Source organism: Haematobia irritans, chromosome 1 (assembly GCF_050003625.1).
Source record: "Haematobia irritans isolate KBUSLIRL chromosome 1, ASM5000362v1, whole genome shotgun sequence".
Classification (NCBI taxonomy): Eukaryota; Metazoa; Arthropoda; class Insecta; order Diptera; family Muscidae; genus Haematobia; species Haematobia irritans.
Genome location: NC_134397.1, coordinates 123,024,227 through 123,051,957, shown reverse-complemented (window position 1 = coordinate 123,051,957; position 27,731 = coordinate 123,024,227). Strand labels below are relative to the sequence as shown.

The window sequence follows — 27,731 nt, the reverse complement described above, 5'->3', positions numbered from 1 at the left end:
AATCAATTAAAGCAAGTATATATGGCTGTAAGTTCGGCCAGGCCGAATATTATGTACCCTTGGGTTGCGGCCGATGGTAAGGGATCTTAAAACTTCTTAACATCATCTTCTAAATAATAAGTTAGTCCATATGGGGTACATATTATTGAAATATATATATTATAGAAATAAAATTTTGACAAATTTTCTATAGTAATAAAATTAAAAAAATTCTATTGAAATAAAATTTTGGTAGATTAGTTTTGGCGATATGGACCAATTTTTGTGTGATTGGCGATCGGCTATATATAACTATAGACTGATTTGGACCAATTTTTGCATGGCTGTTAGCGGCCAAATACTAGCACAATGTACCAAATTTCAATCGAATCGGATTAATTTTGCTCCTTCAAGAGGTTCCGGGGGTCAAATCTGGGGATCGGTTTATATTGTGGCTATACATAATTATGGACCGATATGGACCAATTTTTGCATGGTTGTTAGAGACCCTATACTAACACCACGTACCAAATTTCAACCGGATCAGTTGAATTTTGCTCCTTCAAGAGATTCCGAAGGTCAAATCTGGGGATCGGTTTACATGGGGGCTATATATAATTATGGACCGATATGGACCAATTTTTGCATGATTGTTAGACACCATATACTTACACCACGTACAAAATGTCAACCGGATCGGATGAAATTTGCTTCTTTAAGAGGTTCCGCAAGCAAAATCTGGGGGTCGGTTTATATGGGGGCTATACGTAAAAGTGGTCCGATATGCCCCATTTGCAATACCATCCGACCTACATCAATAACAAATACTTGTGCCAAGTTTCAAGTCGATAGCTTATTTCGTTCAGAAGTAAGCGTGATTTCCACAGACGGACGGACAGACGGACGGACATACATAGCTTGATCGACTCAGAATTTCACTACCACCCAGGATATATATATACTTTATGGGATCTTAGAGCAATATTTCGATGTGTTACAAACAGAATGACAAAGTTAATATACCCCCCATCCTATGGTGGAGGGTATAAAAATTAATAGAAAGTGAGAAGAAATACTTTTTTTAATCAAGTATGTTTGTATTTATATTAACTGTGTGATTGTTTATGATGTTTTAGTTTATTAAAAAAGTTTAATATCATAGACAATTTGTACTAGAACAGTGTTCATCTCATGTGTAAATTTTTGTATTAATATAATATTTTTATTATTCTAAACATATTGTTGACAATCTGTCTCTGGCCATACACAGAAATATTTTTTTCTGATTCAATCACGAAATTATTTGATAAAATTAATTTTTTGATTGAAATTCACGAACTCACGAAAATTATAGTCTCCATAATAAATATACTTGGTTAAAAAATTAATTGATTTCTTCGGCATTTTCAATTAATTTTTTAATTGGTTCAATTTTAATTGATTTTGAAATTTTAATTTATTTTGGTCGCTAAACTCAATTAAGTTTTTAATTGAGTCAATCAACTATTTATTGTATTATTTATTTATTATTATTATTATTTATTACTATTATTTATTTGTTCATAATTATTTGAATAAATTTTCTTGTAATTTTATAGAAGTTTTTACTTTCTTATGAATTTTTCGATTATACTTATAGATGGATTTTTCTTTAATGAACCAATGAGTATTATAGAAACTAATTATTCCCGAACAAATTTATTTAAATTGAAATTAAAATTTTAATTGTGACAATTTTTTTTTTAATTTGATTAAAAAGTTAATTTTGGTGATATTAGTTTTTTGTGTATACTGTTGCATTTTAGAAAAATGACTCGTATTTTCATCAAAATTAAAAACTGTCAACCCTTCCCATAAACATCAACACTTGTTTAATAATTATAGCAATTTTACTTTCTATGTCAGTTGATTGCTTAGATGGATAGTTATATGTTATTTTGTTAACCTCTGCAAAAGTGCTTCGTTTCATTTCTATACAACACAAAAGAAAATAATTGATAATATAGCAGCATAACAAAAAGAGTCCCACTGAGTTGGGTATCGTTCAAAATTATTTACAACTTGAACTCAAAGTAGTTCAGTGCTTAGTACAACTAACACTTCACGAATGTTGAAAAGAATACAAATTTTAAGGTAAAAACAACAAACGAAGCTTAGGGGGTATACAGAGTCATAACAAGAGGGAGATACGGAAAGAATGCTTCAAAGCCCTAACATAGATGTGTAAACAAGCAGTCGTCACTAACACCACTCATGAGAAATACATTTCTTTTTTATTGCAATTTGAAAAACCTCAGCTAAATCCAAAGAGTTGCGTGTAAGGTAGTCTTCTTTATGCCTGGTGGCAGCGACCGACTTCATGTAAGTTCTCTCGATGAAAGGCAGTTATATCAAGAACCCTTCACTACCATAAACATTAGGGTTGGTAGAGATTTTTGAAGTTTTTACAAAAAGTCATAGGAAAATACATTTTTGAATCTTCTTGTTGTGAGTTCTAGGGTAATAAACTTTAAGCTTCACATAGTTTATACGAAAAAAAGCAATTTCTTTTCTGGGAAACGAAATTTACACCAACCAAGTTTCCTTTTGGTGTTAAGGTGGTTTTCTTCAAATTAAACACAGTTCGTTGAGTACAAACGTGGCCACAGGTATGGTACAATTTATATGCATTTAAAGGGACAAATTTACCAATGAAGGAAAGCTTCATTGGTCTAATTTTTCGCTTCGGAGTAAAGATTCTTTTGTGCGTAGCACGTATGTCGATCGTCTCAGTTGGTTATTGTACACATTAAAAAATTAACACTACACTCAAAAAAAAAGTGAACTCTCTATTTCACTAAAACCAATTTAACTTTATTTTAGTTCATGGAATTATTATGTTTGGAGAAAGTTTCCTTTACTCTAATAATTTTTTGCGTACGTTAGTTAAATTAACTAAAACCGAGGAAAAAAAATATATACACAAATGAAGCATAAAGTTTAACTAAATTCGTGTCTTCCACAAAATGGTTCAGTATTTCTTTATATTTCCAAATTTTACTACAAATGCGTTCATCATGAACTTCGTCACTGAAGACATTCTTGCAATTTGGAACTCCAATTTTTTCCTTCAAACTTAAAATTTTTCTTTAACAAGTGAAAAAACTTAATTGTGTCTAATACATTTTCATCAATTTGTCGAAAAATATTTACTTATTTTAGTGACATCGGCGTGATGCCAGCGTTTGTAATACTGTTTAGTTAAAACTTTCTAAAAATATTCGATATTTTCTCAAATTAACCGAAAGTTTTCTTCCTGGTGGGTTCACTGTTTTTTCTGTGTATTTTTTCAGCCTTTTAAAGGGTGATACGGTCAAAATTTGGTCAATATAAACTTGACGTATTTCTTTCAATTTTGCATTTAAAAAACCTGAACACCCCTCATTTTGAAGGTGTGTGTGTGTAGAATGTTGCTCTTATTTTGATTTGGGAATTCACTCTTCAGTTGTCAAAATGCCGTCCAAGCAAGAAGAGCAGCGTATCAAAATTTTGCTCGCGCATCGCGAAAATCCGAGCTACTCGCACGCAAAGCTGGCAAAATCGCTAAAAGTTGCCAAATCAACCGTTACAAATGTAATTAAAGTGTTTGGGGAACGTTTGTCGACAGCCAGGAAGTCTGGATCGGGGGGAAATCGAAAACCGGAAGCCGCTGAGACGACAAAGAGAGTTGCCGGTAGTTTCAAGCTAAACCCAAAAAACGAGCCGGACTATCGACTTACAAGAAGGTAGTGACTCCAAATCGCGATGATAAACAAAATACGACGGCCAAAGCGCGATCCCGGAGGCTGTACACGACGATGCTGACGAAGTTTGACTGCGTGGTAATGGACGACGAAACCTACGTCAAAGCCGACTACAAGCAGCTTCCGGGACAGGAGTTTTATACGGCAAAAGGAAGGGGAAAGGTAGCAGATATTTTCAAGCACATAAAACTGTCAAAGTTCGCAAAGAAATATTTGGTTTGGCAAGCCATCTGTACCTGTGGCTTGAAGAACAGCATTTTCATAGCTTCCGGGACTGTCAACCAAGAAATTTACGTGAAAAGAGTGTTTGAATAAACATCTGCTGCCTTTCCTGAAGAAACACGGTTGTTCCGTACCCTTTTGGCCGTATTTGGCATCTTGCCATTACGGTAAAAAGGCCATGGAGTGGTACGCCGCCAACAACGTGCAGGTGGTTCCCAAGGACAAGAAACCTCCCAACACGCCAGAGCTCCGCCCAATTGAGAAATACTGGGATATTGTCAAGCGGAACCTAAAGAAGACCAAAAAAACTGCTAAGGACGAGCAGCAGTTCAAGGCAAACTGGCTTTCTGCGGCGAAGAAGGTGGACAAGGTGGCTGTACAAAATCTGATGGCAGGAGTCAAGCGTGAGGCCCGGCAATTCGGATTTGGAAAAGCGAAAGCCTAACTGAATATTTATCCTGAATTTTATACTAATTGAACTTGAAAAAGAAATTTAATTTAATTTTTTAAATAAACGATTTCACCGATTTACACGCGTTTTCCCTTGACCAAATTTTGACCGTATCACCCTTTAATTGAAAATTTTTATTAACACATTACTCGATATTATTTTATATTAATACCAGCAAAAAAAAAGATGGTCTGTATTAAACTTTTTTAGGTTTGTGACTGTCGCAAAGTTGTAAACGTCGTAAAAGTCACACACCCGTCTTTAATGTAGAAAAAGAAACAGACGTCGCAAACTAAAAATACTTCAGTCGCTTCAGCTAGGCATCGAAACGAAAAAGTTTCAATTCTCAGGAATGTTCATAAAATTGTTAAACAACTTGAGAATAGACTTATTTCAATGGGAGACTCCGTGGTGCAATGGTTAACATGCCCGCCTTGCATACACAAGGTCGTGGGTTCGATTCCTGCTTCGACCGAACACCAAAAAGTTTTTCATCGGTGGATTATCCCACCTCAGTAATGCTGGTGATATTTCTGAGGGTTTCAAAGCTTCTCTAAGTGGTTTCACTGCAATGTGGAACGCCGTTCGGACTCGGCAATAAAAAGGAGGTCCCTTGTCATTGAGCTTAACATGGAATCGGGCAGCACTCAGTGATAAGAGAGAAGTTCACCAATGTGGTATCACAATGGACTGAATAGTCTAAGTGAGCCTGATACATCGGGCTGCCACCTAAGCTAACCTAACCTAATGGGAGACTCCAAGTCAAAAATTACAATGAACATGCTAATTAAAAATGTTCAAAAAAAGAAAAATCGACCCTGTAACATATCATATATTCCCAAACATATTCTGCTTCAAGTATATATATATTTTTTCAGAATTTGTTCAAACAAAAAATGTTGTTCTGTGAAAACATGTTATGTTTAACCCTAAGCATATCTTTGCTTAAGGCTCCATATAGTTAATTCCAGTTTTTAAACGTTTGTTTTTTTTTTTTTGGCAGCAAAATGTCTATCTATGTATTTCGTTAACTAACTCCGTCGCCATCATTTCTTCTAGCATAATGAATAGTCTAAATGAGCCTGAAAATAAATTAGGCTGCCACTTTAGCTAACCCTTTTACCTACTCTTTCTCTCTCTTTGATATTACAGTTTTGTAAATCGTCCTACCCTAATGTCACAACGTAGTTTATTGCTTGGTAAAAACCCAGACGAAGTAGAGAACACAAATTGAAGATAGAAATATAGGTAAAAAGAAATTAACCAAACGCAGTTATGTTACTAATTGTGGTTTAACGTAAATGTGAGTAGATGTTTTCATATGTATCTCTTGACACATGTAAATTCGTTTCTTAGCATAATTTTGCTAAAAGACTACTAGATAAAAGATACATACGAAAAGAATTTAAATAAGGTTACCCAATGAAATTTCTGAACTCATACATGTAAGTTAAATACTTTAATGGCTTTATGGAATATATCGATAGATTCTTATAAGCAACAAGTTTTACACTCACACAAATACATTTTTTTGGAAGTACTGTCTAGGTCATTACTTCTAATGTACATAGTTGGACAATATAGTTGGACTTTTAACTTCACAAAATGTTCATTTGAAATATCTTTTGTTCTAAACTGTTTTTGCAAACAATTCAATTTTATGAAAATTGTACCGATCCATTTTTCGGCTGACGTGAAATTTGCCTTAATATATATGCTAGTAGTGTTCGAAACGTCTTTATATGGAGGTAAAGACAGAGAGGGAATATGATCACGTCAAGCATGATTCAAGAGCAAAATGTTATTTATGGACGGGGAACTGGAACATTGTTATCACAAAAATGTTGTTTCCGAACCTGGATAGTCCGTTCTATACGCGTTAACATTCGCCTCAGCACATTGCACCACCGACGGAGTTGCCATAAGAACTTCTAACGAATCTTTTAAGGCTTTTCATGGCCAAAGAAAAACGAAAACCGTACATGAAATCGTGAACGCCCGTGGACGAAACCGTGAACGTTCCGTTTTGATTTTTGATTTTGAGAGTTTCTGTTTCATTTTGTTACCGTCTGTTCACGATATTGAAACGTAATTTTTTCTATTAGTGTATTCTTTTAGGTCAACGTATTGTTATAAGCTGAAATCGAAACAATACTAGTGTTTTCCCTAACTTTTAAAATGCAATCCGAAATATTGAAATCGAATCACATCTGTAGAACTAATGCAAAATCATCCGCCAAAAAATGTCACGTGTATTTTTACACTACTTTTTTCAATTAAATTCTCATCTTACTTTTTTTTAATTTCAGATAATGTGGAACATGAAGAAGCCAAGTCATTGTTTGAAACCAACTATAGCCATGTGTACTTCATACTTTACGATACATTCATACAAGCCGAAGCCAATTTAAAGCAAAAAGGTAATATTCAATCACTTATAATGAATTAAAAAAGATATATGTGTGTAACAACGTGGAACTTATTTGGCCAGAAAAATGTGAACACATTAGAGAAATAGAAGATAATTTGTTAAAAAAAATATTTAGATGAGTTATTAGAGTTTTGAAATTCCGATACTATTTATATTTTCTAATAAATGGAAATTAGGTTTCACACTTCTTGAATCGTTATCAACGATAATAATTTAATAGATTAAGTTTGTGAATTTTATACAAAAATTTCACAACTAAATAAATTGTGTAATAACTTCATTGTTTCCTTATCTAACTCATAGACTAAGTGTTATACAAAATGGATACTAAGAACGTGAATTTAATCAAAAGGTTTATTTATTAGTGTATCATTACTGTTTTTAATTTATGTTGTTATTAGAAAAAAAAACGAGTACCCACTGTTATTTCAACAGACGGACGGACATCGTTAAATCGACTAAGAATTTCATCACGAACCAGAATATATATATTATGGATTCTGAGCCCACTATTTCGATGGCAAAGGTAATATACCCCCATCCTGTGATGGAGGGTATAGGAAACTACAGTCGATTTTTTTACATTTCCGGTTCTTCTCATTGGACATACTACGCGTGAGGGTAAATAAATCCGTATATGAATATGCGTTTCAGCGCCCTCAATATGTAAACATATGAGTTTATACATTTTTTTTGCGAATTTTAACCAAAGATACTTCTGAATTGCAGTAATGCAGCATATACCAAACAGAGATAAATATAACCACTGTGAACCAAATAGAAAAAACATGGGGTATCCAAATTTATATAGATAGATCTGTTTGTCCTCTGTCCGACGGATAACGGATATTGCAAAATGTGTTTGGGTGTCTCAATTATGGCCTAGAAAAAGTGTAGGTTTTTATACCAATCGAAAGCCATCGTTTCAGTATATCCTTTGGCTTTTCTATCGGGGTACGATAAAATTTTCTATAGAAAGAAAATTTTGACAAAATTTTCTATAGAAATAAAATGTTGACAAAACTTTCTATAGAAATAAAATGTTAACAAAATTTTCTAAAGAAATACAATTTTGACCAAATATTCTATAAAAAGTAAAATTTTGACAAAATTTTTTATAGAAGTAAAATTTTGACAAAGTTTTCTTTAGAAAAATATTCTAACAAAATTTTCTATAGAAGTAAAATGTTGACAAAACTTTCTACAGAAATAAAATTTTAACAAAATTTTCTATAGAAATAAAATTTTGACCAAGTTTTCTATAAAAAAATGTTGGCAGAATTTTCTATAGAAATAAAATTTTGACAAAATTTTCTATAGAAATAAAATTTTGACAAAATTTTCTATAGAAATAAAATTTTGACAAAATTTTCTAAAGAAATAAAATTTTCTATATAAATAAAATATTGACAAAATTTTCTATAGAAATACAATTTTCACAAACTTTTCTATAGAAAAAAAAAATTTAACAAAATTTCTATAGAAATAAAATTTTAACATTTTAATTTTCTATAGAAATTTATCATAGAAATAAAAGTTTGTGAAAATGTACTATATATAGATGACAAAATTTTCTAAAGAAATAAAATATTGACAACATTTTTAAAGAAATAAAATTGTGATAAAATTAAATTGTTTGTTTGTTAGTTTTTTTGTGAAATTTGCTCCAAATTTTGGTAGCTAATTTTTGGCTTGAGTGGCAGTCGTGACTCGGCGTTGAAACGAATATGCGTATTCGGATTTATTTTCCTTTACGTATTGAAAAAGTCAAACGTGTTAAAATTGAGATAGGACTTGAAAAACACAATAAAAAATATTTGTAGCGACGATGTTCTCCCAAAAAATATCACCCGTTTTCGTAGAGACATTTATAATTGTAGTGACATTTTTTTCGCCGAACATGTGCTTGCTAATAGTATTTTACCACCACAAACCTGTTCTTTCCTTTATGTATGTCAATAAATTTCATATAACCTTCAGGAGTAACACGAAGAATGAGTTTTAGAATGAAATCTTTGGTTTTTGAACCGAGTTGAGGAACAGTTTAGATATTCAACATTATCTCTGTGCCAAATAGGTTTCCCAATAGGTAGATATGGCAAACTTAAAATTGCCTGCATATATTACTAAATTTTTTTTCTATGAATTGTGTAAATAATAGAAATAAGTTTATATTTACCTACAGAATATTAATTGCAATATATTTTGTTAATGTGTAATGTATTTTTCTATTTTTTTATAAATTGAAAATCCGAAATCCAAATAAAAAACACATCCCTGCAATTGGTGTTTGTGTGTGTATGTGTATATGTCGCATATAAAATCTATAACTTTCTACCTTAAAAAAAAAAACAAACGCAAACCTCCAAAAATGTTAATCCCAATGTAATATTTATGTTTAACTGAAATTAAATTTGAATTTGTGAATCTGCAAAAATTTATTCAAAACGCACTATCGCTAATACAAAATAATATTAACCGTAATTCGACTAAATACAAAACCCAAATTCAATAATGGCAGAACTTCCGTTCCATATTGGTAAGTTTATTGAGTTTTTCCCTCTCTCTTCTAGGCTTGAATAGCTCAGTCATCACATTAACTTCTCTCAACGCTCATACATCAAAATTGCAGTGGAGAAGATGAATCCACAGATAGAAATTATATTGTTTGCGATATTATGCCATTCATCGTTTATGCTTTCCCATATCCCCCACCGATTTGTTTAAGGGAGTGAAGATAAGAACTAATAAAATAATTCCCCCTATCCAGAAAAAATATCACCTAAATATTTCCAATTAAAATATTGATTAAAATTGAAAACGTAAACAATTAAAAAAATAATTGCCACAATTAAATTTTTAACGAAAACAAGTAAGGAAAGTCTAAAGTCGGGCGGGGCCGACTATATATACCCTGCACCACTTTGTAGATCTAAATTTTCCATACCATATCACTTCCGTCAAATGTGTTGGGGACTATATATAAAGGTCCCAAATACATACATTTAAATATCACTCGATCTGGACAGAATTTGATAGACTTCTACAAAATCTATAGACTCAAAATTTAAGTCGGCTAATGTACTAGGGTGGAACACAATGTTAGTAACAAAAATATGGGAAACATTTAAATCTGAAGCAATTTTAAGGAAACTTCGCAAAAGTTTATTTATGATTTATCGCTCGATATATATGTATTAGAAGTTTAGGAAAATTAGAGTCATTTTTACAACTTTTCGGCTAAGCAGTGGCGATTTTACAAGGAAAATGTTGGTATTTTGACCATTTTTGTCGAAATCAGAAAAACATATATATGGGAGCTATATCTAAATCTGAACCGATTTCAACCAAATTGGGCACGCATAGCTACAATGCTAATTCTACTCCCTGCGCAAAATTTCAACTAAATCGGAGTTAAAAATTGGCCTCTGTGGTCATATGAGTGTAAATCGGGCGAAAGGTATATATGGGAGCTATATCTAAATCTGAACCGATTTCAACCAAATTTGGCACGCATAGCTACAATGCTAATTCTACTCCCTGTGCAAAATTTCAATTAAATCGGAGTAAAAGATTGGCCACTGTGGTCATATGAGGGTAAATCGGGCGAACGATATATATGGGAGCTATATCTAAATCTGAACCGATTTCAATCAAATTTGGCACACATGACTATATTACTAATTGTACTCCTAGTGCAAAATTCCAACAAAATTGGGGTAAAACTCTGGCTTCTGGGACCGTATTAGTGCATATCGGGCGAAAGATATATATGGGAGCTATATCTAAATCTGAACCGATTTCAACAAAATTTGGCACACTTGACTATAGTACTAATTGTTCTTTGTGCAAAATTTTAAGCAAACTCTGGCTTCTGGGGCCATATAAGTCCATATCGGGCGAAATATATATATATACGGCAGCTATATCTAAATCTGAACCGATTTCTTCCAAAATCAATTCTGAGCCAAAACACATACTTGTGCCAAATTTTAAGTCGATTGGACTAAAACTGCGACCTAGACTTTGATTACAAATAGAAAGTGGGAAAAAGTTGTGCAACTCCACGGCAACATATTTTTTGCGAAACGAAAACACCCTAAGTGAGCCTAATATATCGGGCTGCCACCTAACCAAACCTAACGTATAGGATGAGGTGTCTATTATCTTTGTCATTCCGTTTGTAATACATCGAAATATTGATCTCAGACCCTATAAAGTGTATATATTATAGGTCGATCTAGCTATGCCCGTCCGTCTGTTGAAATCACGATATCTTCCGAAAGAAAACAGGCTATCGACTATCGATGGGCAATATCGGTTCACTTTTAGGTATAACCGCCATATTAATTGATCGCCAGATTTTGCTTGCGGAATCTCTTGGAGGAGCAAATTTCATCCGATCTTGTTGAAATTTTGTACGTGGTGATAGTCTATGCCCTATAACAACCGTGCAAAAATTGGTCCATATCGGTCCATAATTATATTTAGTCCCATACAAACCGATACGCAGATTTGACTTCCGGAGCCTCTTGGAGGTGAAAATTTCATCCGAACAGGTTGACATTTGGTAGGTGGTCTTAGTCTATGGCCTATAAAACCATGAAAAACTTGGTCCATATCGGTCCATTATTATTACTAAAATTTTTCCAATTAAAATTTTAATTGAATTTAAAAAATATTCAATTAAATATTTAATTGGTTCAACAAATTTGTTAATTGAAACAAAAATCAATCAAAACAATTTATTGTATCAATTAATTTTTTAATTGACTTTGATGTGACTTTCTGTGATTGAAGACATTTTAATTAAAAATTAAGTAAATCAACTAATTTCGTGATTGAAGATTAAAAAAAAATTTTCTGTGTATATAAACCGATTCCCATGATTTATTTTTTGAGCCTCCTGTATAGGCAAATTTCATATGATTCGGCTAAAATTTAATACTAATCACGCAAAAATTAACCGACCCCCTTATTTCACTTCTAGCTCTCGAATTACCGCACAAAAACTGGTTCATATCGGTTTGTAATTCTGTATAGACTCCTCTATAACATATATGTCGGCCAAGAATTGAATTGGCTTATGTTGGTGTTTAATCTGCCTATTTTGTCTAACATAGACTCACGGTTGCCACTCGAGCCAAACATAATCTACCAAATTTTATTTCTATAAAAAATTTTGTCAAAATTTTATTTCTATAGAAAATTTTGTCAAAATTTTATTTCTGTAGAAAATTGTGTCAAAATTTTATTTCTATAGAAAATTGTGTCAAAATTTTATTTCTATAGAAAATTTTGTCAAATTTTTATTTCTATAGAACATTTTTTTAAAATTTTATTTCTATAGTTTTTTTTTAATTTAATATGTATAGAAAGTTTCGTCAAAGTTTTGTTTCTATAGAAAATTCAAATTTAAAAAAAGAATTCTACCAACTGTGGCAACCGTGCACAGACTCCATGTGTACTAACTTACAATTTAGAAGACAATGTTAAGAAGTTTTAAGATACCTTGCCATCGGCACATGTTACCACAACTAATTACCAAGTAATTCGATTATGAATGACAGCATTTAGTAGAAGTTTCTGCGCAACCCGTGGTAGAGGATACATAAGATTCGACTTGGCCGAACCTACGGCCGTATATACTTGTCTTAATTGACTTTATTTTTCAATTTGATTAAAACGTTAATAGTGTCAGTTATTTTCTCAGTTGATTAAGTTTTCAGTTTCAATCAACTTTTTACTTGGGAAATATTTTGGTTATGTATTTTTCTGTGAACTCACAACGAAAATATCTTGAATTTACTTTTGTTAACTGATAGTTGAAGCCTAACGGCGATACATTAAAATTGTCATTAAAATTTATCAAAAAAAACTTCACTCCCATTTTCATTTGTAATTTTTTCCTTTGCTTTATGTTGTCTACTTCGCCTTTCCATCCAAAGCATTCCACGATTCATTTTTCCACTCTGAAAATCAAAAGTTTTGGATAAATTTATTTTGTCAAAATTTGCATGGTTTTGCTTATATATCTACACAAAACTAAGAATGCTACCTAAACTGACTAGTATTTTATTATAATATAAAAATTTGAACAGTGTTGTAAAAACTGTAAACAAAAATATTTTCAGACCATCAGATTTATTGTCATGTAGTTTAATCTTCAAGAGACAATTAAATTAATTTGAAGTTCGAATTAAATTGAAGTATTTTTTTTTAAATCCAAAATGTTTTTCTTTACTTTAATGAAAATTTGACTTAAAAGACATACGATTTTAACGAAGGGACAAAACAAAATTCAAAAAACCTGCCGTAAATTTAAAGGAAAAAATCTTTCATAATAGGTCAATACTTTTTTCAGTGTATTAGTGTTGAAGATTCAATGTATTTGGTTCTGGTACATAGTATAACATTTGACTAATTGTAAGTAACGATATGAACTTCATTTCGGGTCAAAATATTAAATAACACTACTTTACAAAAAAATTTGTTTTTCATGTACACTTCATGAGTGGAAACTTTTCTTTTGATCTGCCGAATTAAAAACAAGTATATACGGCCGTAAGTTCGGCCAGGCCGAAGCTTATGTACCCTCCATCATGGATTGCGTAGAAACTTCTTCTAAACACTGCCATCCACAATCGAATTACTTAAGTTGCGGTAACGCTTGCCGATGGCAAGGTATCTTAAAACCTCCTAACACCATCTTCTAAATTGTATGTAAGTCCATACGTGGTATATATTAAATCAAAAAAGATCGATCCAATACGTATATAATTCAGTTTGACAAAGTAGACATAAAATTTTGACAAAATTTTCTACAGAAATAAAATTTTAACAAAATTTTCTATAGAAATAAAATTTTCTATAGAAATAAAAGGTTTGACAAAATTTTCTATAGAAAGAAAATTTTGACAAAAATTTCTACAGAAATAAAATTTTAACAAAATTTTCTATAGAAATAGACTTTTGACAAAATATTCTATAGAAATAAAAACTTGGTAGATTATTTTTGGTTCGAGTGGCAACCATGATTATGAACCGAATAAAATTTGAACAAAATTTTCTATAGAAATAAAATTTTGACAATGATGAAAATTTTATTATGAACCGAATAAAATTTTAACAAAATTTTCTCTAGAAATAAAATTTTGACAAAATTTTCTATAGAAATAAAATTTTGACAAAATTGTCTATATAATAAAATTTTGGTAGATTATTTTTGGCTCTAGTGGCAACCATGATTATGAACCGATATGGACCAATTTTTGTGTGATTGGACCAATTATTGTATGGTTGTTAGCGACCATATACTAACACCACGTTCCTAATTTGAACCGGATCGGATGAATTTTGCTCCTCCAAGAGGCTCCGGAGGTCAAATCTGGAGAACGTTTTATATGGGGGCTATATATAATTATGGACCGATATGGACCAATTCTGGCACGGTTGTTAAAGATCATATACTAACACCATGTTCAAAATTACAACGGATCGGATGCAATTTGCTTCTCTTTGAGGCTTCGCAAGCCAAATCTGGAGATAGGTTTATATGGGGTCTATATATAAGTATGGACCGATGTGGACCAATTTTTGCATGGTTGTTAGAAACCATATACCAACATCATGTACCAAATTTCAGCCGGATCGGATGAAATTTGCTTCTCTTTGAGGCTCCGCAAGCCAAATCTGGGGATCGGTTTATATGGGGGCTATATATAATTATGGACCGATGTGGACTAATTTTTGCATGATTGTTAGAGACCATCTACCAACACCATGTAGCAAATTTCAGCTGGATCGGATGAAATTTGCTTCTCTTAGAGGCTCCACAAGCCAAATCTGGGGGTCGGTTTATATGGGGGCTATATATAATTATAGACCGATGTGAACCAATTTTTGCATGATTGTTAGAGACCATCTACCAACACCATGTACCAAATTTCAGCCGAATCGGATGAAATATGCTTCTCTTAGAGGCTCCACAAGCCAAATCTGGGGATCGGTTTATATGGGGGCTATATATAATTATGGACCGATGTGGACCAATTTTTGCATGGTTGTTAGAGACCATATACCAACACCATATACCAAATTTCAGCCGGATCGGATGAAATATGCTTCTCTTAGAGGCTCCACAAGCCAAATCTGGGGATCGGTTTATATGGGGGCTATATATAATTATGGACCGATGTGGACCAATTTTTGCATGGTTGTTAGAGACCATATACCAACACCATGTACCAAATTTCAGCTGGATCGGATGAAATATGCTTCTCTTAGAGGCTCCACAAGCCAAATCTGGGGGTCGGTTTATATGGGGGCTATATATAATTATGGACCGATGTGGACCAATTTTTGCATGGTTGTTAGAGACCATATACCAACACCATGCACCAAATTTCAGCTGGATCGGATGAAATATGCTTCTCTTAGAGGCTCCACAAGCCAAATCTGGGGATCGGTTTATATGGGGGCTATATATAATTATGGTCCGATGTGAACCAATTTTTGCATGGTTGTTAGAGACCATATACTAACACCATGTACCAAATTTCAGCCGGATCAGATGAAATATTCTTCTCTTAGAGGCTCCACAAGCCAAATCTGGGGATCGGTTTGTATGGGGGCTATATATAATTATGGACCGATATGGACCAATTTTTGCATGGTTGTTAGAGACCATATACCAACACCATATACCAAATTTCAGCCCGATCGGATGAAATATGCTTCTGTTAGAGGCTCCACAAGCCAAATCTGAGGGTCCCTTTATATGGGGGCTATACGTAAAAGTGGACCGATATGGCCCATTTTCAATACCATCCGACCTACATCGATAACAACGACTTGTGCCAAGTTTCAAGTCGATAGCTTGTTTCGTTCGGAAGTTAGCGTGATTTCAACAGACGGACGGACGGACGGACGGACGGACGGACGGACGGACGGACGGACGGACGGACGGACATGCTTAGATCGACTCAGAATTTCACCACGACCCAGAATATATATACTTTATGGGGTCTTAGAGCAATATTTCGATGTGTTACAAACGGAATGACAAAGTTAATATACCCCCATCCTATGATGGAGGGTATAAAAATTTATACTTTTCTGGCGGAAAAGGTCCATTGTAAAATCCGATTTTTTTTATACCCTCCATCATAGGATGGGGGTATATTAACTTTGTCATTCCGTTTGTAACACATCGAAATATTGCTCTAAGACCCCATAAAGTATATATATTCTGGGTCGTGGTGAAATTCTGAGTCGATCTAAGCATGTCCGTCCGTCCGTCCGTCCGTCCGTCCGTCCGTCCGTCCGTCCGTCCGTCCGTCCGTCCGTCCGTCCGTCTGTTGAAATCACGCTAACTTCCGAACGAAACAAGCTATCGACTTGAAACTTGGCACAAGTCGTTGTTATCGATGTAGGTCGGATGGTATTGAAAATGGGCCATATCGGTCCACTTTTACGTATAGCCCCCATATAAAGGGACCCTCAGATTTGGCTTGTGGAGCCTCTAACAGAAGCATATTTCATCCGATCGGGCTGAAATTTGGTATATGGTGTTGGTATATGGTCTCTAACAACCATGCAAAAATTGGTCCATATCGGTCCATAATTATATATAGCCCCCATACAAACCGATCCCCAGATTTGGCTTGTGGAGCCTCTAAGAGAAGAATATTTCATCTGATCCGGCTGAAATTTGGTACATGGTGTTAGTATATGGTCTCTAACAACCATGCAAAAATTGGTTCACATCGGACCATAATTATATATAGCCCCCATATAAACCGATCCCCAGATTTGGCTTGTGGAGCCTCTAAGAGAAGCATATTTCATCCGATCCAGCTGAAATTTGGTGCATGGTGTTGGTATATGGTCTCTAACAACCATGCAAAAATTGGTCCACATCGGTCCATAATTATATATAGCCCCCATATAAACCGACCCCCAGATTTGGCTTGTGGAGCCTCTAAGAGAAGCATATTTCATCCGATCCAGCTGAAATTTGGTACATGGTGTTGGTATATGGTCTCTAACAACCATGCAAAAATTGGTCCACATCGGTCCATAATTATATATAGCCCCCATATAAACCGATCCCCAGATTTGGCTTGTGGAGCCTCTAAGAGAAGCATATTTCATCCGATCCGGCTGAAATTTGGTATATGGTGTTGGTATATGGTCTCTAACAACCATGCAAAAATTGGTCCACATCGGTCCATAATTATATATAGCCCCCATATAAACCGATCCCCAGATTTGGCTTGTGGAGCCTCTAAGAGAAGCATATTTCATCCGATTCGGCTGAAATTTGGTACATGGTGTTGGTAGATGGTCTCTAACAATCATGCAAAAATTGGTTCACATCGGTCTATAATTATATATAGCCCCCATATAAACCGACCCCCAGATTTGGCTTGTGGAGCCTCTAAGAGAAGCAAATTTCATCCGATCCAGCTGAAATTTGCTACATGGTGTTGGTAGATGGTCTCTAACAATCATGCAAAAATTTGTCCACATCGGTCCATAATTATATATAGCCCCCATATAAACCGATCCCCAGATTTGGCTTGCGGAGCCTCAAAGAGAAGCAAATTTCATCCGATCCGGCTGAAATTTGGTACATGATGTTGGTATATGGTTTCTAACAACCATGCAAAAATTGGTCCACATCGGTCCATACTTATATATAGACCCCATATAAACCTATCTCCAGATTTGGCTTGCGAAGCCTCAAAGAGAAGCAAATTGCATCCGATCCGTTGTAATTTTGAACATGGTGTTAGTATATGATCTTTAACAACCGTGCCAGAATTGGTCCATATCGGTCCATAATTATATATAGCCCCCATATAAAACGTTCTCCAGATTTGACCTCCGGAGCCTCTTGGAGGAGCAAAATTCATCCGATCCGGTTCAAATTAGGAACGTGGTGTTAGTATATGGTCGCTAACAACCATACAACAATTGGTCCAATCACACAAAAATTGGTCCATATCGGTTCATAATCATGGTTGCCACTAGAGCCAAAAATAATCTACCAAAATTTTATTATATAGACAATTTTGTCAAAATTTTATTTCTATAGAAAATTTTGTCAAAATTTTATTTCTAGAGAAAATTTTGTTAAAATTTTATTCGGTTCATAATAAAATTTTCATCATTGTCAAAATTTTATTTCTATAGAAAATTTTGTTCAAATTTTATTCGGTTCATAATCATGGTTGCCACTCGAACCAAAAATAATCTACCAAGTTTTTATTTCTATAGAATATTTTGTCAAAAGTCTATTTCTATAGAAAATTTTGTTAAAATTTTATTTCTGTAGAAATTTTTGTCAAAATTTTCTTTCTATAGAAAATTTTGTCAAACCTTTTATTTCTATAGAAAATTTTATTTCTATAGAAAATTTTGTTAAAATTTTATTTCTGTAGAAAATTTTGTCAAAATTTTATGTCTACTTTGTCAAACTGAATTATATACGTATTGGATCGATCTTTTTTGATTTAATATATACCACGTATGGACTTACATACAATTTAGAAGATGGTGTTAGGAGGTTTTAAGATACCTTGCCATCGGCAAGCGTTACCGCAACTTAAGTAATTCGATTGTGGATGGCAGTGTTTAGAAGAAGTTTCTACGCAATCCATGATGGAGGGTACATAAGCTTCGGCCTGGCCGAACTTACGGCCGTATATACTTGTTTTAATTTAAACCACTTAACTTATCAAAGATCCAATTATACACAATTATTCGTCATCTTAATACCTTTCATTTAAGTACCAACAACGATATAATCGGACATTTCTAATTCGAGATATAATTTGTTTAGTCAAAAAGAACGAAAACCTAAAAATAACGGGATATCTCAAAAACTGTTCCATAAAAAACATTTAAACATTTTTTTCGAATTCAGCAGATCAAAAAATACATAAGAAAAGTCGACTCTCATCAAGTGTACATTTTCAGTGTAAACTAGGGTAATTTATTTTTTTCTGGTAAAATTACAAGAAAACATTTATTATAAATTACAAGTCGTAAATTTTATGTCCCCTATCTCATAAAGGGTGATACGGTTAAAATTTGGTCAAGGGAAAACGCGTGTAAATCGGTGAAATCGTTTATATAAAAAATCAAATTAAATTTCTTTTTCAAGTTCAATTAGTATAAAATTCAGGAAAAATATTCAGTTAGGCTTTCGCTTTTCCAAATCCGAATTGCAGGGCCTCACGCTTGACACCTGCCATCAGATTTTGTACAGTCCCCTTGTCCACCTTCTTCGCCGCAGAAAGCCAGTTTGCCTTGAACTGCTGCTCGTCCTTAGCAGTTTTTTTGGTCTTCTTTATGTTCCGCTTGACAATAGCCCAGTATTTCTCAATTGGGCGGAGCTCTGGCGTGTTGGGAGGGTTCTTGTCCTTGGGAACCACATGCACGTTGTTGGCGGCGTACCACTCCATGACCTTTTTACCGTAATGGCAAGATGCCAAATCCGGCCAAAACAGTGCGGAACAACCGTGTTTCTTCAGGAAAGGCAGCAGACGTTTATTCAAACACTCTTTCACGTAAATTTCTTGGTTGACAGTCCCGGAAGCTATGAAAATGCTGCTTTTCAAGCCACAGGTACAGATGGCTTGCCAAACCAGATATTTCTTTGCGAACTTTGACAATTTTATGTGCTTGAAAATATCTGCTACCTTTCCCCTTCCTTTTGCCGTATAAAACTCCTGTCCCGGAAGCTGCTTGTAGTCGGCTTTGACGTAGGTTTCGTCGTCCATTACCACGCAGTCAAACTTCGTCAGCATCGTCGTGTACAGCCTCCGGGATCGCGCTTTGGCCGTCGTATTTTGTTTATCATCGCGATTTGGAGTCACTACCTTCTTGTAAGTCGATAGTCCGGCTCGTTTTTTGGCTCGATGCACGGTTGTAGACGATACACCCAGCTTATTTGCGGCATCTCGGAGAGAGAGGTTAGGGTTTCGCTTGAAACTACCGGCAACTCTCTTTGTCGTCTCAGCGGCTTCCGGTTTTCGATTCCCCCCGATCCAGACTTCCTGGCTGTCGACAAACGTTGCCCAAACACTTTAATTACATTTGTAACGGTTGATTTGGCAACTTTTAGCGATTTTGCCAGCTTTGCGTGCGAGTAGCTAGGATTTTCGGTATGCGCGAGCAAAATTTTGATACGCTGCTCTTCTTGCTTGGGCGGCATTTTGACAACTGAAGAGTGAATTCCAAAATGAAAATAGGAGCAACATTCTACATACACACACCTTCAAAATGAGGGGTGTTTAAATGCAAAATTGAAAGAAATACGTCAAGTTTATATTGACCAAATTTTGACCGTATCACCCTGTATGTGCCAACAAAAAAGTACCAATTTTTAAAATTTGAATAAATACTCAGGTACAAGTTTTGAAAAAAAAAATTAAATATCGAAACTAACTTAAAAAAAAAAAAAAAACTAGAGAAAAAACCGAAATTCATTTGAATTGAAGAGACTATTTTTCGTTCAATTCGTACGACTTACAGGAACAGGGACATTACTCTCATCTCCCAAAAACTATGTGCATTTATTTAAAAATTTCATAAAGTATCCAAAAATTGTTTGTCAGTTTAGCATGTATGTAAAAAATATATATTCGTAGTTTTAATTTTGAAAATGTTCTGTTTTGTATGTTATTTGCTTGTACAATTTGTCCATGTAGAAAGTAGCTTTTAGTTTCATTTCTTTAGTTTGTAGTGTGATTTTAAATACACCTACATACATATTTGTATGTTTGATTATTATTATTGTATCTCAATATTTCAAAAAAATCTAAACTCATCTAAAACATACATTTTTCCCCATCACTCCCTATTTAGTTCATAAAGCCCATCGTGAGGAATTGGATGGATCGCTATGGCTATTGGAAAAAATCCTTTGCTTACTGCCCGAGTTGCTGGCTCGACGATGGCAGTGTCATTCTCTCAGTCGAATTATGGGCAAACTATTACACTTGGGAAATTCGCCAAAACTACGAAAGGAAGGTGTACGGTAAGTAATACCAACTTAACATTTAATATATCGCACAAATCAAGATTCCAGACACAGTCGAACACGTTTATGATGTAGCCTGTTTTAACGAAAGTTCTTTACTATGGTTATAACGAACGACGGATATAACCAACTAAAAATCGCAATCACTGCTAGTTCGTTATAACCGTGTTAGACTGTATAATCGTAGGCGTCTTTATAAAAACTTAAAACTTTGATAGGAAACTGACCATTTTGTCTTACAAAATATGACCATGAGCAACATTGGTTTAGATAATTTTTTATCCATTCATACCATACCCCCACAAATATGAAAAGTTAGGATATAAAAAAACACATGCAAATCTGGTTCATTTAAAACTTAAAATTGTGTGTAGGCTTTTTTGTACTTTAGGAGTATGATAACAATTGGAATTCGTGCAAGAAATGCTGTAAAAAACTACACGGATATATAAGTATGTTTTTCGTATGTTCCGGTGTAAACAAATATGTTACGGGTTGAAAGTGCATGTACATAATGGAATATACTCAAGCACATTATTAGAGATATTTTTGTGATGCCAACTGACATTTTGAAACTCATAAAATCATGCAGAAAGTTTCGTTCGCATTACCATAAAGTAATGTGGTATCACAATGGACTGAATAGTCTAAGTGGGCCTGATACATCGGGCTGCCACCTAACCTAACCTAACCTAAATCTTCTCTTAAAATTACAACAAAATAATACTCCAAATTATATGAAAAACTTATTTTCTTCTCATCTAATAAAGTATGCGTCGTAGACACGGTTGCCATAGTTGGTAGAATTCTACCAAAAAAGGGTAGATTTCTTACTGATGGTGGATTGGTAGAATTCTTGATGTTTTGTTAGATTTTCCGAAACTCCTCTCCGATTAAGAGGTACAATTTTCTATAGAAATAACATTTTAACAAAATTTTCTATAGAAATAATATTTTGCAAGAATTTACCATAGAAATAAAAATTTGCAAGATTTTACTATAGAAATAAAATTTTGACAAAATTTTCTATAGAAATAAAATTTTGGCAAAATTTTCTATAGAAATAAAATTTTGACAAAATTTTTTATAGAAATAAAAGTTTAACAAAATTTTATATAGAAATACAATTTTGACAAAAATTTCTATAGAAATACAATTTTGACAAAATTTTCTTTATAAATAAAATGTTGACATTTTCTATAGAAATAAAATTTTGAAAAAATGTGCTACAGAAATAAACTTTTGACAAAATTTCCTATAGAAATAAATTTTTGACATAATTTTTTATAGAAATAAAATTTTGACAACATTTTTTATAGAAATAAAATTTTGAAAAAATGTGCTATAGAAATGAACTTTTGACAAAATTTTCTATAGAAATAAAATGTTGGCAAAATATTCTATAGAAACAAAATTTTGATAAAATTTTTTATAGAAATAAAAGTTTAACAAAATTTTATATAGAAATACAATTTTGACAAAATTTTCTATACAAATAAAATTTTGAAACATGTGCTATAGAAATAAACTTTTCACAAAATTTCCTATAGAAATAAATTTTTGACATAATTTTCTATAGAAATAAAATTTTGAGAAAATTAATAAAATTTTGACAAAATTTTTTATAGAAATAAAATTTTGCAAAAATGTGCTATAGAAATGAACTTTTGACAAAATTTTCTACAGCAATAAAATGTTCACAAAATTTTCTATAGCAATATATAGACATAAAATTTTGACAAAATGTATAATAAAATAAAATTTTGGTTAAATTTTCTATAGACATAAAATTTTGACAACATTTTCTATAGAAATAAAATTTTGCAAGAATTTACTATAGAAATAAAATTTTGACAAAATTGTCTACACGCAAAAAAATAATTCTTTCCTCCCAAACGAAATTTTAGACAAACAAAGTTCGTTTCTCATTTGCTTTTCGTTGAAAGGAAGTGTATTTGGAAGAAAAGTATATAGTTTTTGTGATAAACGTTTATTCTTTTCCAGGATGTAACAACAATTTCATAAAGACTAACTCAAAAAAATTTTTTTCTGGCTAATTGCATTTTCCCTCCCATCTTTCTCACTTCCACGATTTTTTTTAGTTCTTAGCACCTTTTTCTGTACTACAAACAATGTAGAAGAAATTATACAATTTTATAAATGTTTAAAAATTTTTTACCTTTCGCCTGGACGGAGAATCGAACCACGGACCATGCAATTTGTAAGCCAACACACTATCCACTGAGCTATGTAGCCGTTATTGTCATCAATAGATAATTACCCATATAAGTTATATTTATATAGCATAGCTTGCGGCGCCCACGAGCCGATTAAACAAAGTTTATTTCACAGAAAAATACATTTAGTTGGGCACCATGGAGCAGTGGTTGCTACGTCTGACTTGCATGCCAAGGGTCGTGGGTTCGATCCCTGCTTCGACCAAAGTTTTTTTTTTTTTTTTTTTTTACATATATTCCAGATATGTTAGGAAGATTCCGAAAAAATGTTCAACATTACATTGTGGTATATTAAATTTTGAACTGTAAAATGTGTCTTATTAAAGACCTAAAGTCAGAAAAGAACAGTGTTTGATATAAACGAAATGGACTGTGTTGTTGATTCAAAAATAACTTTTTTTATTAAAAAAATTAAGATTTTGTAACAAACGAATTTTTTTGGTGATAAAAGTGTATTCTTTTCGAAGCAATTCAAAAAACTCTAACAAAAGAAAAACGTTTTCGGTACACGTTTTCCAAACGTTTTTTTTTCTTTGCGTGTATGAAATACAATTCTAACAAAATTTTATATATATTCGATATACACAGAAAAAAATTCCCGTAGTTCAACTAACGCTAAATTTAACTTATTTTTATTGTAAAGAAATTATTTGTTAGTAGTTAAATTTTATTACTTTTTGCGAAATTTTCCACAGCCCAATGAAATTTTCGTTTTTTTTAAGTATGTCTCAAATATTTTATGAACTAAATGTGAGTATAAAGTTCGATGACCGTACACATAAGTTCAATATGAACTAAAGCAAATGAAAATTTTCGTACGATTCCCCAAAATAGTAAGAATGAACTATTTATTGTATGGTTAAAATGGTCATGATTTGGCGCCAATGATTTTCTTCATTACTTTTAGTTCATTCTTTCTTTTATTAGAGGGTATAATTTCGTGAACTGTAATTAAAAAGTACAACAGGGCATTAAATTTTCCTGGTTTTTACAACGCTTTGGGGAAATCTCAAAATGTGTAGCAAAATTTAGTTCAATTTTCGAACGAGTTAGTTTATTCTAACTATAAAACATTTTACTTTTTTTTCGGTATAAAATACTTCTTTCGAATAAAACAACATTTTTTATATTAACCACAATAATTTTATCAACCGCTTCAAAATGAGATTTTTTAATGTAGTAGTTTTGTGGTAAATTTTCTTGAAATTTTGGTAGATTAGTTTTGGCACGAGTGTCAACCGTGGTCGTAGAACGAAACGGGGAAGTTAATTCGTGATCAACCCTCAAAAATTCATAATTCCTTCAAAATTTAAATTTAAATAATCGATTTTTATACCCTCCATCATAGGATGGGGGTATATTAACTTTGTCATTCCGTTTGTAACACATCGAAATATTGCTCTAAGACCCCATAAAGTATATATATTCTGGGTCGTGGTGAAATTCTGAGTCGATCTAAGCATGTCCGTCCGTCCGTCCGTCCGTCCGTCCGTCCGTCCGTCCGTCCGTCCGTCCGTCTGTTGAAATCACGCTAACTTCCGAACGAAACAAGCTATCGACTTGAAACTTGGCACAAGTCGTTGTTATCGATGTAGGTCGGATGGTATTGAAAATGGGCCATATCGGTCCACTTTTACGTATAGCCCCCATATAAAGGGACCCTCAGATTTGGCTTGTGGAGCCTCTAACAGAAGCATATTTCATCCGATCGGGCTGAAATTTGGTATATGGTGTTGGTATATGGTCTCTAACAACCATGCAAAAATTGGTCCATATCGGTCCATAATTATATATAGCCCCCATACAAACCGATCCCCAGATTTGGCTTGTGGAGCCTCTAAGAGAAGAATATTTCATCTGATCCGGCTGAAATTTGGTACATGGTGTTAGTATATGGTCTCTAACAACCATGCAAAAATTGGTTCACATCGGACCATAATTATATATAGCCCCCATATAAACCGATCCCCAGATTTGGCTTGTGGAGCCTCTAAGAGAAGCATATTTCATCCGATCCAGCTGAAATTTGGTGCATGGTGTTGGTATATGGTCTCTAACAACCATGCAAAAATTGGTCCACATCGGTCCATAATTATATATAGCCCCCATATAAACCGACCCCCAGATTTGGCTTGTGGAGCCTCTAAGAGAAGCATATTTCATCCGATCCAGCTGAAATTTGGTACATGGTGTTGGTATATGGTCTCTAACAACCATGCAAAAATTGGTCCACATCGGTCCATAATTATATATAGCCCCCATATAAACCGATCCCCAGATTTGGCTTGTGGAGCCTCTAAGAGAAGCATATTTCATCCGATCCGGCTGAAATTTGGTATATGGTGTTGGTATATGGTCTCTAACAACCATGCAAAAATTGGTCCACATCGGTCCATAATTATATATAGCCCCCATATAAACCGATCCCCAGATTTGGCTTGTGGAGCCTCTAAGAGAAGCATATTTCATCCGATTCGGCTGAAATTTGGTACATGGTGTTGGTAGATGGTCTCTAACAATCATGCAAAAATTGGTTCACATCGGTCTATAATTATATATAGCCCCCATATAAACCGACCCCCAGATTTGGCTTGTGGAGCCTCTAAGAGAAGCAAATTTCATCCGATCCAGCTGAAATTTGCTACATGGTGTTGGTAGATGGTCTCTAACAATCATGCAAAAATTAGTCCACATCGGTCCATAATTATATATAGCCCCCATATAAACCGATCCCCAGATTTGGCTTGCGGAGCCTCAAAGAGAAGCAAATTTCATCCGATCCGGCTGAAATTTGGTACATGATGTTGGTATATGGTTTCTAACAACCATGCAAAAATTGGTCCACATCGGTCCATACTTATATATAGACCCCATATAAACCTATCTCCAGATTTGGCTTGCGAAGCCTCAAAGAGAAGCAAATTGCATCCGATCCGTTGTAATTTTGAACATAGTGTTAGTATATGATCTTTAACAACCGTGCCAGAATTGGTCCATATCGGTCCATAATTATATATAGCCCCCATATAAAACGTTCTCCAGATTTGACCTCCGGAGCCTCTTGGAGGAGCAAAATTCATCCGATCCGGTTCAAATTAGGAACGTGGTGTTAGTATATGGTCGCTAACAACCATACAACAATTGGTCCAATCACACAAAAATTGGTCCATATCGGTTCATAATCATGGTTGCCACTAGAGCCAAAAATAATCTACCAAAATTTTATTATATAGACAATTTTGTCAAAATTTTATTTCTATAGAAAATTTTGTCAAAATTTTATTTCTAGAGAAAATTTTGTTAAAATTTTATTCGGTTCATAATAAAATTTTCATCATTGTCAAAATTTTATTTCTATAGAAAATTTTGTTCAAATTTTATTCGGTTCATAATCATGGTTGCCACTCGAACCAAAAATAATCTACCAAGTTTTTATTTCTATAGAATATTTTGTCAAAAGTCTATTTCTATAGAAAATTTTGTTAAAATTTTATTTCTGTAGAAATTTTTGTCAAAATTTTCTTTCTATAGAAAATTTTGTCAAACCTTTTATTTCTATAGAAAATTTTATTTCTATAGAAAATTTTGTTAAAATTTTATTTCTGTAGAAAATTTTGTCAAAATTTTATGTCTACTTTGTCAAACTGAATTATATACGTATTGGATCGATCTTTTTTGATTTAATATATACCACGTATGGACTTACATACAATTTAGAAGATGGTGTTAGGAGGTTTTAAGATACCTTGCCATCGGCAAGCGTTACCGCAACTTAAGTAATTCGATTGTGGATGGCAGTGTTTAGAAGAAGTTTCTACGCAATCCATGATGGAGGGTACATAAGCTTCGGCCTGGCCGAACTTACGGCCGTATATACTTGTTTTTGCTTGAATCTTCTTAACTATGCGTCCTAGAGCGAAAAAGAGATTATTTGCGGAATTTTTGGAGAAGTGGAGGGTGTGATTAGGGTCTCATTACCCTTTTTCAAGTTTATGTGAGTTTTTACAAAAACTCAAATGCATATTTCTAATCTATACATGAATATGGTCCGTAGGAGTAGGGATACCAGTAACGTGTATTAGGAGCCACCGTGGTGCAATGGTTAGCATGCCCGCCTTGCATACACAAGGTCGTGGGTTCGATTCCTGCTTCGACCGAAAACCAAAAAGTTTTTCAGCGTTGGATTATCCCACCTCAGTAATGCTGGTGACATTTCTGAGGTTTCAAAGCTAAGTGGTTTCACTGCAATGTGGAACGCCGTTCAGACTCGGTTATAAAGGTCCCTTGTCATTGAGATTAACATGGAATCGGGCAGCACTCAGTGATAAGAGAGAAGTTCACCATGTGGTATCACAATGGACAGAATAGTCTAAGTGAGCCTGATACATCGGGCTGCCACCTTACCTAACCTAACGGGTATTTCCCCTGTATTTCAAGCTGAACATTTAAATTTATAATAAAAAACACTTCTACAAAGGGAAACCTAATGTGTAGAGTAATTATGATACGTGGCTGATATGTATTGCTACCAATTTCAGGTTGCTCAACAGCATACTTCCAAAGAATTATTGTGAGA

At 33.7% G+C, this 27,731-nt stretch overlaps 1 protein-coding gene across 2 annotated transcripts in view; it reads left to right on the top strand.

Moving 5' to 3' along the window:
* LOC142221774 (putative Rho GTPase-activating protein CG5521) overlaps window positions 1-27,731 on the top strand; it is a 53,290-nt gene that overhangs the window by 11,413 nt on the left and 14,146 nt on the right. The window contains exons 2-4 of one of the 2 annotated variants that reach the window (XM_075291576.1): window positions 6,744-6,854; window positions 9,387-9,404; window positions 20,744-20,915. In XM_075291576.1, coding sequence (XP_075147691.1) covers window positions 6,744-6,854; window positions 9,387-9,404; window positions 20,744-20,915 — 301 coding nt within the window. The remainder of the gene's footprint in view (window positions 1-6,743; window positions 6,855-9,386; window positions 9,405-20,743; window positions 20,916-27,731) is intronic. The other variant, XM_075291577.1, reaches the window with a different exon arrangement.